Below are 16,438 nucleotides of genomic sequence, written 5' to 3'. Positions count from 1 at the left end.
TGAATAACCATAGTTTAGAGGTCCTAGGCCCTAAGGAAGTCAGACTATCCTCCACCAGGGCCAGGGCCTTTTCAGTGATGGCTCCGACCTGGTGGAATGCTCTGTCCCATGAGACTAGGGCCGTACAGGATTTGACCTCCTTTCTCTTTCCTCCCTCTCCCCTTTTATGATGACTACCTGCTCTGGGACCCCACAGCCAATTCTCCCCTGGCCTCTTCACTGGCTCAAGTAGGACTAATTCAGCCAGCTAGCCCTGATGACTATCTAATGTTTATTGGATGGATTTCCCCCAAATTGATTTTTGAACTTTGAACTTTATTATTATTCATGCTTTTATACTGTATTTTATGCTGCTTCTATGTTGTATTACAATTAAGTGTTTTAAATTTGTTGTTAGCTGCCCTGAGCCCAGTTTTCTGAACTGGGAAGGGAGGGGTATAATTAAAAAAATGTTTATAAATTTATTATTTATTTATATAATGTCTCAATAAAATCACATCTCTGTGAGGAAGGCCCAAGAGGCAAATAACTCCAAGAAATCCTTTGCCACTAGGGGATCAAGGTGCAAGTAGTTTCTTTGAAAACACTCAAATATTTTTTGGGGGTGGTCCTAAATAGACTTACTCAGTATTAGCTGGAAACACTGTAAGGTGGGTTTGAGCAGAACACACCCTGCTAAACTATTATGTCTGTTGTGAGTAGAGAGAGTGTACAGCCATCAATTTAGTATCACAGTATTAATAAATCTAATCCTTAATGGAAAAACTCTTTATTGATCCAAACTGTAAACTGATTCAACTTCAAATGTCACAAATGCGTTTGCAAAAGTCTGAAATATATTTAGAAACCAGTTGGTAACTACTGCTTCTTTTTGCAGTAACTGGAATCAGCTAATCCATTCATCCCCATTTCAAGGAGGTTATCGAAGTCTTCATAGGACATCAACAAAAACTGCCAAGAGGGCCCAGAATGCTTTAAAACCTAAATGCAGAGACTTCTATAGCTTTTCTTTTGAGAAATGACTCCTTATAGGAAACTGAAGAATTGAAGTGTAGTACAATACAAATCACACTAGTAATAGCCAAATGAAGAGTTTACAAATTTCAGAATAATGCTATGACTAAGAAACAGTACAATTAAATAGAAATATGAAGCTTTTAAAACCAGGTTTCAAAGTGCGAGCCAGCCCTCAGATCTCATAATCTTAGCTGTCATTGAGAAGGGCACACATTCTTAGCCTAAGCAAGAGAAAGAGAGGTCAAAGAAAGAAAAGAGCAGGAGAGAAAAGTATGAGAATATTAAGAGATGCTCAGACTTCGATTGCTAGGCCCATTTTCTCTCATGTGCAATATTTATCATCACAGGGCTGATACTCAGAATCCACATCTCATTCTCGATGCTGCCATAAAATAAAAAACGCACAACCGCCTGATCTGTCAAGAAATATTACTCAAAGGAACATGTATCTCCAAAGCTGTGGTGTGATTTAATCCTACAGGATATTCTCAAAGATTAGAAATATTTTGTTCAGCTGGGGGGGGGGGCACGGCATAGTTAAGGCAGGCCAAGATATTTGTTTTCCTAAAATGTATGCCCACTGACAAAAATACTTTTGTAAGGAGAAAATCATTTTCCAATGTGGTTAGATAGTTTCATAAGGCTCTGAAACCAAGCTTTAAAAGCCCATGTAATAATATTAAAACAGCTGGAAAAGACAGATACACATTCATATTGGCTAAACCAGAACATCTTCTGGTTTAGATTAAAAACGTAAGACGCTGAAACTTTCTAGTCAATCTCAAAGCTATGGCAACTGTAAATTAGAATCATAGAGTTGGAATAGACCACAAGGGCCATCGAGTCCAACCCCCTGCCAAGCAGGAAACACCAGTTAGGATATGAAAGAGAAATTAGGATATGAAAGATATTGATAATCACAAAGAGGACCTCTCAGCATCTTCTACATTTCCCCCAGCTTTTCACTTAGTACAAGCAATTCCACAGAAAGTAGGTTCCACAGGCTGGTGGCATCTGAAACTCAGTCCATACCAAAATGTCTCAGGCTGTCTTACTAAAGACAGGCTTGAGAGCAGTACAGTGGTACCCCGCAAGACGAACAGGGTTTTCCGTTTGCGAGTTGCTTCGCAAGACGAATTTCCCTATGGGCTTGCATCGCAAGACGAAAGCCCATAGGGAAATGCTGGCGGTCGGGAGCAAAGACTTTCGCCCACAGCCGGCCTTCAGAAGAGGACCTCTTCTGAAGGCCGGCGGGGGGCAAAAGTCTTTGCTCCCCCCCGCCTGCCTCCCCCCCCCCGCCTGCCCCAGGCGATCTTAAAATGCTGGCGGGCGGGAGCGAAAGCTGTTCCGAAGTGGGGAGGGGGGGCGGGGACACCTTCTGAAGGCGGGCAGCGGGCTAAAGTCTTTGTCCCCCCTGCCCGCCTTCCCAGGGGCTTTTAAATCGCCCCGGACAGCGGAGAAGTCCTCTGCTGTCCGGGGCGATTTTAAAATGCCGCCCGCCAGCATTTTAAGATCGCCCCGACAGCGGAGAAGTCCTCCGCTGTCCCAGGGTTTTTTAAAATGCTGGGGGTGGGAAGAAAAGCCCTTGTCCCCCCCCCCCAGCCTTCAGAAGAGGTCCGGGGACAGACTGTTCCCGGACCTGGTCTGAAGGCGGTTTCCCTAGGAACGCATTAATTGATTTTCAATGCATTCCTATGGGAAACCGTGCATTGCAAGACGAAAAAACCGCAAGACGAAGAGACTTGCGGAACGAATTAATTTCGTCTTGCGAGGCACCACTGTACATGTGAAAAGGATCTAGGAGTCTTGGTTGACCACAAACTTGACATGAGCCAACAGTGTGACGCGGCAGCTAAAAAAGCCAATGCAATTCTGGGCTGCATCAATAGGAGTATAGCATCTAGATCAAGGGAAGTAATAGTGCCACTGTATTCTGCTCTGGTCAGACCTCACCTGGAGTACTGTGTCCAGTTCTGGGCACCACAGTTCAAGAAGGACACTGACAAACTGGAACGTGTCCAGAGGAGGGCAACCAAAATGGTCAAAGGCCTGGAAATGATGCCTTATGAGGAACGGCTAAGGGAGCTGGGCATGTTTAGCCTGGAGAAGAGGAGGTTAAGGGGTGATATGATAGCCATGTTCAAATATATAAAAGGATGTCACATAGAGGAGGGAGAAAGATTGTTTTCTGCTGCTCCAGAGAAGCGGACACGGAGCAATGGATCCAAACTACAAGAAAGAAGATTCCACCTAAACATTAGGAAGAACCTCCTGACAGTAAGAGCTGTTCGACAGTGGAATTTGCTGCCAAGGAGTGTGGTGGAGTCTCCTACTTTGGAGGTCTTTAAGCAGAGGCTTGACAACCATATGTCAGGAGTGCTCTGATGGTGTTTCCTGCTTGGCAGGGGGTTGGACTCGATGGCCCTTGTGGTCTCTTCCAACTCTATGATTCTAAAGGCTTTAGAAAGCCAAGTGTCTGCACAAACCAAATTTTATTGAGTTTCGGTTAAAATTAAAACACCAGTAGCACAGGTCCCGTTGTTGCTGAAATTACCGTATCATAGTCCAACTTCTGTTAGTGATACTGTCTGACAACCCTGAACTTTGGCCTCCCCAAATGTGTACAAAGGCTGTTTGCAAACGAAATCTCACAGAAAGCAATGACTGTGTTAACCTAGCACACTATCATTTTCAGTAATTACGAGTTGCTCCCATTTACTGGATTTTTTCTTCTTTTATGAATGAGCATATCTACACTCAAATCTTTACAGCTGTATCAGAACAGAGTCTAATTTGGTAAATGAATTACAGAGGTGGAGACAATATGTCGGTTATAACAGAAGTAGCTTGAAATGAACTTGTCACTGAAATGTTGTACTGTACAACTGCACTACGCCTTCCTCCACTGCACACCCAACTGCAGAGAGCATTCCTTTAAGTGTGTCACTGATAAACACTTCAATACAACAGAAGAATGAGCCTGCAATGCAGGGGTGGGGAACCTCTGGCTCACAGGCAAATTTTGGCCTGCAAGGGGTCAAATTGGCCCACATAGCCTGTTCCCCTAAACCACATCCACATGCCCATCAGCTGATGCCACTGATAAGTATTAAATTCTGCATTGGCTGTGCACCTAAGGCAGCAGGATTTAATCACTGCTAAACAGTGGGGGTTAAATTCTGCTTAGTTCAAACAGGAGTGGACAAGGGTGTCTGAAAGTTCCCTACCTTCTCCCTGCTGCTGGTCTCACACCTTGTGGAGCTGCTGTGAAAGCAGCTTCTCCTGAGCACAGCAAGCATGGTAAAAATCTGTGGTTTCTTCCTCCCTTCACAACCTGTCATTGCCTTCAGTACAGGGGTGGAGACATGCTTGTAGCCAAGAAGCAGTAAGTGTCCCATGGCCCATGCATATCACAAGAACAGAAGCAAATCTTATTGCGAACTACACCCAAGACTTAAAACATTTTGCGTGGTGAGCTATAGCAAATATAAATTTATGAAGCTGTTTCCTAGCTAATCCTAGGACCAGTGGAAGCAAATTCTAGCTTGGAATTGTAAGTTCTCTGAACCGGAATCTGTCTCCGAATGACTAAACAGACAGAAGGGAGAAAGCTGCGTTGATCAAAAGAATGGTGTCAGGGAACTGCCATCAGAGGCGAGAGGAGAGGTAAGACGCTCCAATGATGCAGGGGAGGGAACTAGCAAGGAGAGAGAGAGAGCTTCCGCTGAGGAAGGAAATCCAGGGGACACCAGGGAGAAAGGGGAGGCTGAGAGTACTGCGGAGGGGAGGCTCCGAGACTCTTCCAGTGAAATCAGCGGAGAGAGCACAGGACCTCCGCTTGGCACGCCCACGCTGCGCAGAAAGCTTCCGCGCAGAGAATCTAGGAGGACACTTGGAGTCAAGGAATTTTTATGTTGGAGGAAGTTTAGGAAACGCCCGCTGACGGATTCTGCCAGTGACTGAGACAGTCGCGTTGTAAGGGCTGTCAAACCAGGGAAAGGTTTAGCTATACAACCAGCTTTGAGCAGTTTGCAGTTTACGCACAAGCAACCCCAATTCCCATTACAAATGGCTAACAAGACAGATGCAGTCATATGTCTCCCAAAAAGGGTGTGGCCAGTTTTCTTACCGGTTTCTATGGAATGGGCGAGCTATACTTAATCCAGCAGCATTTGTCTTGTATGATCCTGGTGAATTGAAGCCATTCACAAATCCACCGTTAGGAAATGGAGCCTGCAGCAGACACAAAGTATATATCAAGAGGTAGCATAGAGGACTCATCCCACTGTAAACAAAGGTTCTTTAACTAGAAAACTGAGGACCACAACAGTATACTCAAAACCAAGTTAAGTATGCTGCCCTACCTCCACATTTCCACCAACTGTATACATTTCCCCTTTTACCAGAATACTTAGCTGTGGGGCGAGGTAATGCTATACCGAGTGGAGATATTCTCCTTAGAGTATGTAAAGGCTAGAAAGTCAGGGCTCACATAAGAAGGCAGGAAAATGGGGACAAGATATGTTAGCTCAAGCAAGGAGAGAAGGAGAGAACCAATGTGTGGTTTCTCTATATTAACAGCAAGAATTCCCAGAGTTTCAAAGACAGGGCTTGCTGAGGATAATCTTGCATAGCAGGGCTTCTTCAACATCTCTCCAAAACCCATACCCCGGTGGCTGTAGGTGTGAATTTCTGCAGTGATTATCTATCACTAGTTTAAAATTAAAAGGTCTGTGTGTAGAGGCCTTGAATCCTCAGTAGCTTATTTCCAGAGCGACTAGTAGAATGCTGAACATTATTAAACCCACTAATTGTAGTTCATAGCTAGGGAAGGCTCAAATTTATTACTGTTATTCCATTGCAGAATCTCATGGTTTTTCAAGCAGGCCTTTAAAACCACTCAGTAATTTTGAGTAAGACAGTTTATCTGCCTTTAGTACTGAAAATGCTTAAAGACTATTTTTAAAAATACTCAGGTGGTATTTAATGACATAACAGTATTAATCTGGTCTGTGACCGTTTAATAAAATTTGATTTGACATAACAGTGTTCTTCTGAACCCACCTGTCAGGGCTGCTTCCAGATCCCAGCTCACAGAGGATCACGCTAGCCAGCGTTCACTTTATAAAAGTCTTTATTAAGTTACAGTTTCCAATTCCAAGCTGCAGCGTGCAGCCCTACGTCTTATAAGCTAGACCGGCGAAGCTCCGTCTGAGTCCCCGCCTCCTGTACACCAACTTAATACCCTAGCCTTACTCCACCTTTTCCGCCTGACCATTCTTCTCTGGGTCCCTCTGCCCCCCGTGGTCTCTTCCTTCCGGGACTCTTCTGACGCTGACCCCCCGGACCCTTCTGTCTCCTTGCGGCGGGCTTTAGGACCTGGCTCCCTTTCCGGGCTGCTTACTGTGCCGCCTTCCTGTGCATTTGAACTTGGCGCGCGCGCCCAACCTCCCACTTTCCGTTTGACCGTTTCTTCTCTCTCCGATGGAGGTGTGGCCACTCCTGACTCATGTCCTCCCCCCTGCGGCGAGCCGCCTGATCCCGATGCCTGGCGCCCTTCCTCCCCACTGCGCTCTGTTGGGGACGTTGGCCCCGATTTCCAACTGCTGCTCTCTGAACCCCCTCTTGTCCCTTCTTCCTGGGGTGTCCCCCTAAGCTCCCCCCTTGCTCTGGTCACTGGCGCTCCTTTCTGTGAATCTTCCGATTCACTGGACAGACTCGGAGACCTCGGGTCGTCGTCATCGCTCATCTTTCCTTCGGACTCCTCCCCCTCGCTCTCTGTTTCCTCCCTTGCCCTCGCCTCTGCTCCTGAACCCCTGACACCACCGAAGAAAGATAAACCCAGGTGACTCACACATGAGACTTAAGCATAAGCTTACCAGTGGTGTTTCAAAATAAGGTGCAGGGTTTGGAGACCATGTCTGAGGCACAATACTGTAGATGGAGTACTGCTGAGGACTATATACAGGCTGCATAAACAGTGGTGAGGCAAACTGTGCTTGTGTTTGAACAGATTGAACATACACACTGGAATCCACTACCCGGTAACCATTCTTGGCAAAAAATGTGTTGATGGCTTTTATCCTGGCCTGCAAAAGGAAGATGAAACCACAGCACATTTACTTTACATGGTGACAAGGCCATTAAAAGGTCTGTATCAGAGTAAAAGAAAAGAGGAAGCCACAATTGTGTGTACTACTTCCTTCACCTATCAGGTTAGCCTGCAGAACTAGCTTTTACAAATTGCTAAGAATGCACTTTCAACAAAGTTTACAATTTGGTTTGCTTCTGGGATGAAGTTCTATATTCCAAATACCCAATATAAGCCTTCCTTCCAAAATGTCACAACAATTAAAACTGACTATTTAATCCAACACTGTCATTCAATATTATTGAGACAGATCTGCTTAGTAGGTATGCTAGCAAGAGCAAGAAGTTCCACTAATGCTGGAATGAGGAGCATGATTGACCAGGATTAGCATGATTCACCAGAAGGTGGGATTGTGCACCTGCCAAAATGCTCTTTGCAGCTTTGTAAAGCACCACTTGAAGCAGACTCTCCCCCACATCAAAGATGTGCTACCCTCTCGTCTCCCACTTTCATGGTTTGCTTGGCCATAGTTTAATGTTGTTCGGTTCGGTTGGCACTATGAATAAGACTAAAATGTGCCTCAAAACCATGTCCGCAATGCAATCCTGATTAGACTTAACTGTAGTCAACTCCAGTAATGCTAACCATGCTTGAAACCAGGGGTGGGGAACCTCTGTTCAAGCCATAACCACTTGCCCTATACCTGACCATCATATACAATGTCATGTATGCGGCAAGTAGTTGTGACTTGGCCCAAAGTGGGCTGCAGGCACAGGCAATCAAAGGTGCCTGCAAAGCCTTCTGCAAGACACTTTGAAGGCCTGGCTATCAGCTGATTGAAGCCCTGACAAAGTGCAGCACACAGCTCTCTGCAAGCAGTGACAATCAGCTGACTGTTGTCCCCTGAAGAGAGCCTACAAAAAACAACAAGCAGCTGGGATCAGCTGCACTAGGAAGTTCCCCATCAGTCCCATCCCAATGTTAAAAGTTGGCCCTCTTGGTTGTGGGAGGCGGGGGAGTGGAGACGAGAGAAAGATCAGGATCCCGCTGGTTCCTGACCCTTGCTTTAAACCATGATTAAAATAAACCAATTTGGAGAGAAACATTACACCTACACCAAACTGGTATTAAAGCCACAGTGCTCAACCAATCATTTAAATACTGAAATACAGTGGTACCTCGCAAGACGAATACCGCGCAAGACGAATTTCCCTATGGGCTTGCTTCGCAAGACGAAACGTCTTGCAAGTTCTTGTGAGTTTGTTTCCTTTTTCTTAAAGCCGCTAAGCCGTTAATAGCCGCTAAGCCGCTAATAGCCGTGCTTCGCAAGACGAAAAAACCGCAAGACGAAGAGACTCGCAGAACAGATTAATTTCGTCTTGCGAGGCACCACTGTATAACTTAAGATCCGAGAATACTTGAGGCAACTTACCATTATTGGCTTGCCCTGAAAGGTTTTAACTTCTTCCCGTAAATATTTAAATGCCTGTACAGATATAAAAACATTCACTGATAGACTCGCTTTGATAGAATTACACTTCAGAGATATTGGAAAGCTTATGGAACTATCTGCATAAATACAAACTGAAATAAAAAGAAAGAAAAACAATCTGGCTCCTTTTACGGAGGTTACTTTAGGAACAGTTAAGAGCTTTGCCACATAAAGTGTTAAATTAAAGCTGGGGTGGCCACTCTGGTGGCAGTCCTCCAAACCTTTGCCTCTAGCCCTCAGAACTCTTCCACACAATCTTCACTAGCCTGTGTGCTTTTGCCAGGCTGGAATGTGTCCTAGACCTCCTGATAATGCCTCTTATTTGCTTTGATGAAGGACAGAGTGTGAGAGTGTGTCTAGAAACCAGCCTTCTCTACAATGGTTGCATTTGATTTGTTGCTCCGCCCTCCTTTGCTGCCACTCACCATTGGCAAGTGGCCTCAATAAAGTTGCCTGGAAGGTAATGTGCCTCTTGAGCTGAAAGGGTTTCCTACCCATATCAAAGCAGCAAATACACCCCTGGATCAGCTGGGATATGCCCATTCTGCTATGCCACCCACACCCCTCAGGTAACGGAGGCAACGTTAATCAGTTGTGTGTTCTTAGCTGCCTTCAGTCTTTTAAAGTTGTCTCCCCACTTCTCAACTTCTGGCTGCGTTTACATGATTGCTTTGAGATACATAGGTTTATAACTGTCTTGGCTCCCCTCACCCACCAGGAGAGGACAGAATATAATAGCAGTGTAAAATGCTGGCCACCACATGATTTTCTTACCTGCTGTGCATCAGTGTCTGACTGGAATGTAACGTACCAGTTGTTATTGTGAGCAAATTCACAACTTATCACTTTGGGGCAGCTTTCATTTTTAAACAGTGCCTTTACCTCCTGAAGGGGGAAAAAAAGACTATTTCAGTAAATTACAATTGCTGTATAGGTTTTTGTGACATATTATCAACTGGGGCATTGTGCCATCTAAAGAGAGTGAATTAATATATATGCAGTACTATGTTTATCATCTTTATTTTTAAATATTTTGAATTCCTACTGGAGTACACAATGCTTAAGTTCAGTGAAGCACTGCTACCTACAATAGCAATGACCTGTACTCCGCTTACATAAATGTGGAACAGTGCATTTAGCAATCACAATAAGAAACATTACTTTACTTCAACCTCCAAACAAGATTGCTAACAATCTGTAAAGCCACCATGTGATCTCCTAAGTCAAATAGGCTTCCTGCAAAACAAAGCAACCTTGTTCCAAAACAAATATCCATATCCACAGCTATTGTGAACTAATATTTCACAACTAAAAAAATCAACTTCTCAATTTTTTAAAATGCCATTCTTAAGGTGCATTTAGTATAGGTATGGCAAATGCTACTCAGTTATGCTTTACAAAAGCGGAAATGATCGCTACCAAATATTCCTAATCTCCCTGATAGCCTGGAGGGAGTTATTGCGATTAACCAAGAATAATGCCTTAGAGAGTATTGCCTTACTACAATGCACATCATTCTAAGTTCTCAATGGGAAAAGGAAAGCTTTCTGCAGGATTGACATCTTAAAATATCTTTATTCCTGAGAGGTGATTGGCGGCTGTGGGTGGAACTCAACGTAGTGCTAAGGAGATCTTTCCATCAGGACAAGCATTTCTGTTTGCCCAACAGAACAATCTCCTCACACACTCCTCACACCTCACAGAATGGATTTGAAGATGGCGCAAGGGGAGGAGAGGGGAAAACCCCACTGTGCTACCATGAGCCCTTGTGCTGACTTCTGCAAGTGCACCAAGCCAGCTGAATCTGGTCCTTTCTATCCAGATGAGTTTCCCTGCAGAATGGTACTTTTCCCCAACTTGTTGTATCAATGGAATGCTTGAATGTTTTCTTACCTCTACAGGTGTTGTTTCAGGAATCTCGCGGAGAATAATAATGCATCGTTTGTGGTTTGGCCTAACTTTTTCTCCTCGTTCATCCACTTGGACTATAGGAGTAGCTGAATTTAAAAAGAAGTAGTAGCTAAAGAATAGTTTTTAAACTGCCAGAAACAGATACAACACAACAAGACCCTAAGAACGACGTACATGAACCCTTTCGCCCAATTTTCAACTTAAATCCTGAAATGGGTAACTCAATTCACTTGATTCTCAGTGCCCACAAGCTCTGCTCATTCTCATGTTAATCTTTCCCCTTTTTGGTAAAGAAGTTTCAACCAGAGGAAGTAGAAACCAAAGTAGGAATTACTCCAGAAAAACCCACTGCAACAAATCTATGGGCAACATCCAGTGACGTTCTCACTTCCACAATGCACTTATGCCACAGGATGTGCAATTTTCCTTCACCTCTCACCAGCCTCCATAACATGAAAAACTGCTCAAGGCCCTTCAGACCTCTGAGGAAAGAAAGGTTAACATGAGAATGAGCCCCACTGCAGGACACACTCACTGAAGCTACATTGAATCTCACCCTGGGGCATGAAAGGGGAAGGTAATTATTTCCCTTCAGTTTCACATAGCTCAAACATAACAGGTTTATGTACAGGAAGGGCACCAAAGCAGTCCCAAATAAAACAGTGCAGCTTCACTTTAAGGGAGTGGAATGCAGTTAAAAACAGCAACAAGTGCCTTCGGTGCAGACATATGTTTCTCAGATACAGAAATGCACCTATTTATCCAGGGGTAAATGCATCTAAAAATACAGCTACGAAAAGAGTTTGACATACATCTTAGTACTTCCACAATTAGATCCATATTAGTTGTCAGTTTCTTAATTCCTTCCATGTTGGCGATTGTCCATATTGGAATAAATTGATCACTGTCCATTTGAGACATCAAGTAAAGATCCTTGGATAGATTCTCACTAGAAATGAATGAATAAATAAATAAGCATCTTGGTAAAATTATACCCAGAAATCAGGGTGGCTTATAGGGACAGTTTTATCAAACACTTCAAAACAGTAAGAAAAAATAGAAACTTTTAAAGATACAATGTTTTTGTATAGGACTATACTGTACACATCCATGTAACAGAGATATACCAAGATCACAGGATGGAATCATACACATCATGAAAGCAGCAACATAACATCCTTTTACCAATTTGTTCTAAATATTGATACAGTATTACCAATACGTGTTGCCTATTACTACAAATAGACATCTGCCTTATGGTTTTTGGCCTGGTTAGTGAATGCTGAACTGTCAGGAGCAGCTACCTACTGATCTATAGACATTTATATCCGACCTACTTCACCCTTGGGCAGTTCACAGTATCAATAAAAAATACAAAACAGTAAGTTGCATCCAGCAAAGATGTCCTGTTATTCCAAGGATGTCCAGCTCCTCACTGGACTTCCTCTCTCCTCTGCCCTTGGGCCCTCCCACGCCACCCCTCAAAATCTGTTCCGAGGTTTCCCCAACCTTCTGGAGCATATCTTGGGGGAGCAGGGGGCACGTGGAGAGAGAAGGAAAGATGCAGGTTCATTGCACAGACAGAGGTCCTTGCTCTAATGGGAGGACTTTGTTGGATGCAACCCTGAAGTAATAGAAAACTAGGCGAGCACAAAAACTAGCAAAAAAACTATCAGGGAGCAATATAAAATCGCTACTAAAACCCAAAGGAGAAAGGAAAACATTTCAACAAGCAAACAAAAACTTAAAAAGTGACTTGCATTTCTTTTTTACAATAAGAATTTCAGAATCTTGACTGGGTCAGGAGGCACAATGCCAACCTCGTTCGGTCACAGTAGCATTGTGCCAAATATTAACAGGAGGATTCAAAAGGAAACATTTGCTTTTTTTTTTTAAATTGACCACTTACATAAGAGTCCTTAAAGCAAAGGTAAACTGCCCTCCAGTTACTGTTAGACTCCATTGCTGGCTGGAGCGAATGGAAGTTGCACTCCCACAAACAAATGGAGTACACCATGGCAAGAGCCCATATCTAGCCCTAGTTACATTTACCAATACATTAGGAGTTTCAATACCGTGAGAAACAGAACTCCAATTGTTTCTTCAAACATTCTTTCAAGTCTTCCGGAGAAATGACGGGGCTGCCTTCATCTGAAAAAAATGAATTCAAGAGTGAATTACTAATATTTTTTCTTTAAAAAAAAAAAAACAAAGCAAAAAACAAAACACCCAAAGTACAGAGGAGGGGGGCATAAGTGCAGGTTTAAGAACTGCCATCCTTCTTATCTGATATACGATACAAGTTTTGCTTTAAGGTATTGGCTATATTATATCTTGTTACTGAGCTTAGAAATGTACAGTATTCTTGTATATGCTTTTCATTGTATATATGTGTCAGGGGACTGCCATCGGAACAGGGGAGGGAGGCAGGGGGGCGTTTGGGATACAGAGAGTCTCCTACGCTTCTGAGGAGCAGTTCCTCTTCCAGCGAGGGCAAAAGCCACACCTCCAATGGAGAAGAGAGGGAAGGGGCCAGCCAAGGTTGTAAAGGGCTCAAAGATGCTGCTAAGAGCCCCAGCGCCTCACCTAGGCGGGCTGGCCAGGAAGAACGCATGCCACTTCCGTCGCCCAGCTCGCGCAGAGGGGTGAAACGCAAAGAGGGGAGGCAGAGATTTGGGGTGTCTAAGTTCTTACGTTGGGGGGAAAGCCAGAAGAGGCCACTCCCAGATTCTGCAAGTGACTAAGACAGACATGAAACTTGTGTATCTGCACTGTAAATAATTTGCACAATAAAACCTGTAAAAGACAGGTCGGAGTCCTGCCTGGTTACTCACCAGCAACCACCACACAGCATCTGACAATATGTTTTTACCATTATGTTGCACGTAGCTCTAGGTCAGAAGTGATAAACTGGCAGATCATTATCTTCCCAACCTCCTGTGTGGCAGGCCACCCACTGAATAACTAGGAATTAGGCGAAATCAAATGTGTGGACCAAGGTACAGCCCACAAAGCACCAAATGTCATGACCTGCCCCACACCTGACACCATATAATGGAAGCTGGGCATGGCTTGGCCAAATGGGAGGCTAGAGGTTCCCCCGCACTGCAACAGGTACTTTTAGTAGAACAAAAAAATATAAATTTATTGTTATTAAGTGGTTTTATTACGATGACCTAGCACATGGGAAAATCCATTCTGATATTTCTGCTCTAAACAGAAATTCCTGGATTGCTTTATTAATGACACAATCAGTTTATAGCTCCTCCGCACCTCAGCTAGCAGAAACATTTCAAAGCTTATACTGGACTTATGAAGTCAGGCCTTCTAACCCACAAAATATTTTACTATTTCACCTACCCTAAACATGTCCAGTTAAGTCACTTGTGACACAACCAAAGAAACAGGGGTGATGAGTGCGAAAACAACCGCTTTCTGGTTTAGAAAAAAATCACTGCCTGGATTGACCAGGCACCATGGTTTAAAAGCTGGCATAAAATTAAGAGTTTCTTTTCATTTCAAGTTAACATGAATATTGTAACTGAGGAAAGGTAGCTATTAGTAGCCTCACAATAGAGACGTGTTAGAGGCCTATGGATGCCAAGCTATGGTTAATCTGAGTCCAACTGTGAGTTCAAACTGATTCTGGTCTCAGCTCATTCAGCTTTTAAATGATATAAAGGAGACTGTCTGGAAAGGTATAAGACCATTATGACACAAAGGAAGGTGCAAAACATACAGTAATTTGTGGCACTTCTTTACCCTGAAGAAGTTGAGAAAACATCCAACTATTTTACTATGAGGGTGAAAACTGCCATCTTGGGATTTGATAAGTCAATTTTCTTTTTGGGTAGTTTCAAAGATGCAGAACTCCCATCTTTTCCCCCATCCCAGTCTGTGAAAAGAAACAGTGCCCTGAATATATGCATGATGCCTGCTCCTTGTTATTACACGTTACATACAGCGCAGACATCTCATGGGAAGGAAAAGCATACATGGAGCATCAGTTCCTTCCCAGTCAGAACTTAATGTCCTGAGAATTAATCCCTACCACCCCTCATTTGAAGTATTACACACTGCCTGGTACACAAAGGAAAGTTCATGGCCACACCTGAATGAAGGAACTGGTTTATATGTGCTTCATTCAAAATGCAGTGTCATTTATGGTAGCAAATTTTACTGCAGTGTGACTATATTGCCTAAGGACTGTAAGCAACGGGGGGGGGGGGGGGAACCATCTTCATAAGGATTTACTATGTAAAAAAAAATACTAGTGTCAGCTGTATATGTCTATAAACATGATCTTTCAAATTCAATCCAAGGAGAGGAGTCAATACTTTCTGAAGACACTAGGCAAGTCTACAAGGTCACTGACAGAGACTATAACATTGCATGACACTCTTAGAAAGGTTGTTTTATTTTCCCCTGAAACAGTACATCACCTGTTGCTTCCCTTCCAGGCTCCCTGAAGCTTTCTCCTAAGTGCCACTGTCAGTAGTTCTTTGATCTCACTCTCAGAATATACCCCACTGTACTACCTCTACACGTTGTCTTCCAAGCTGCTCTTTCACAACCCTACTGCAAGTTTTAAAAGTCATACAAAACCTGAGGGTTCTATAAATTCAAGGGATTGTCAGACCATCCTAAATCTTTAACGACAAGCACGTGTGTGCATTGTGTGGAAGGAAACAAATAAACCATGTCACTATTCTAAATCTGAATTTTGCTGATAATCCCCATGCAGTACACATGAATGGACTTTAACACAGAATATATGTAATGGATATTGCTGATGCAAATGGTAAAACATACAATTTGAATATCCAGAAAAACAGGGAGGTACCTATATTTAGGGGCTCTCGCAAAGTAGACTGGACGCTTACCAGAAACATCATAGAGTTGGTATCCAAGCTCTTCATGTGTCAAGACCATTCCATTAGCCGCGGATTCCTCAACACCTGAGCTGTTTGACGTTTCACAAGATGAATACATTGTGTCATACCGCTTAGCACCATCATCTGCAACCTCAGGATTACCTGGCACAAGTACAAAAGCCATAAATGGGAAAAAAGCTCAGGTTGCAAGCAATGAAAATGCATTTCCTTCCATTCTTATTGTATCCCACTTTTTTAGACATTTCCTTCACAAAGGAGCTTACAAATGTCAACAAAAACAAACTCCTGGCAACCATCAATGTTACCATTACAAACAATGTAGTTTTATACACCTGTACACACATACACTCAGTGTGCAGGGCCTTTTATATATTATTTGCTCCCTTTATCCAGTTTCAGTCAACTTTTGATTAATGGAGAAGGCTGAATTTAGAAGTCCCACCTTCCCCCGCACACAGACAAATACTAATCGTGGATTCAAAGTACATTATTTAATAAGTAAAAGGTAAAGGTACCCCTGAACGTTAGGTCCAGTTGCGGACAACTCTGGGGTTGCACACTCATCTCGCTCTATAGGCTGAGGGAGCCAGTGTTCATCAGCAGACAGCTTCTGGGTAATGTGGCCAGCATGACTAAGCCACTTCTGGCAAACCAGAGCAGCGCACAGAAACACCGTTTACCTTCCTGCCCTCTATTTACACTTTGATGTGCTTTCGAACTGCTAGGTGGGCAGGAGCTGGGACCGAACAACAGGAGCTCACCCCGTCACGGAGATTCGAACCGCTGACCTTCTGATCGGCAAGCCCTAGGCTCTGTGGTTTAGACCACAGCGCCACCCGCGTTCCTTATTTAATAAGTATTACATGCTTATTTTATATATAAGAACAGCTTTGAACTGCTGCTGAAGTTACAAAACATACTGTACTTAAGTAACTGGTCGAGTTCTTATCTAAGAAGTGATCACAACTGCCAATAGCCAAGATTAAAATAACCAGTTTTAATACTCAACGTGTTTCTGGGAAAGCAGAAAAC

The 16,438-nt window shown here is 43.5% G+C and overlaps 1 protein-coding gene across 9 annotated transcripts in view; it reads right to left on the bottom strand.

Annotated features, from left to right (window-relative positions):
* LARP4 (La ribonucleoprotein 4) overlaps positions 1-16,438 on the bottom strand; it is a 40,873-nt gene that overhangs the window by 11,803 nt on the left and 12,632 nt on the right. For all 9 annotated transcript variants that reach the window (XM_082212475.1, XM_082212478.1, XM_082212474.1 and 6 more), the window contains 8 exons: positions 15,395-15,547; positions 12,587-12,662; positions 11,324-11,460; positions 10,494-10,597; positions 9,375-9,485; positions 8,541-8,594; positions 6,897-7,106; positions 5,147-5,250 (listed from right to left, as the gene is read on the bottom strand). In XM_082212475.1, coding sequence (XP_082068601.1) covers positions 5,147-5,250; positions 6,897-7,106; positions 8,541-8,594; positions 9,375-9,485; positions 10,494-10,597; positions 11,324-11,460; positions 12,587-12,662; positions 15,395-15,547 — 949 coding nt within the window. The remainder of the gene's footprint in view (positions 1-5,146; positions 5,251-6,896; positions 7,107-8,540; positions 8,595-9,374; positions 9,486-10,493; positions 10,598-11,323; positions 11,461-12,586; positions 12,663-15,394; positions 15,548-16,438) is intronic.

Source organism: Podarcis vaucheri (genome assembly GCF_965113315.1).
Source record: "Podarcis vaucheri genome assembly, chromosome: 2".
Classification (NCBI taxonomy): Eukaryota; Metazoa; Chordata; class Lepidosauria; order Squamata; family Lacertidae; genus Podarcis; species Podarcis vaucheri.
The sequence above is the reverse complement of the archived record's forward strand: the minus strand, read 5'-3'. Positions and strand labels throughout refer to the sequence as shown.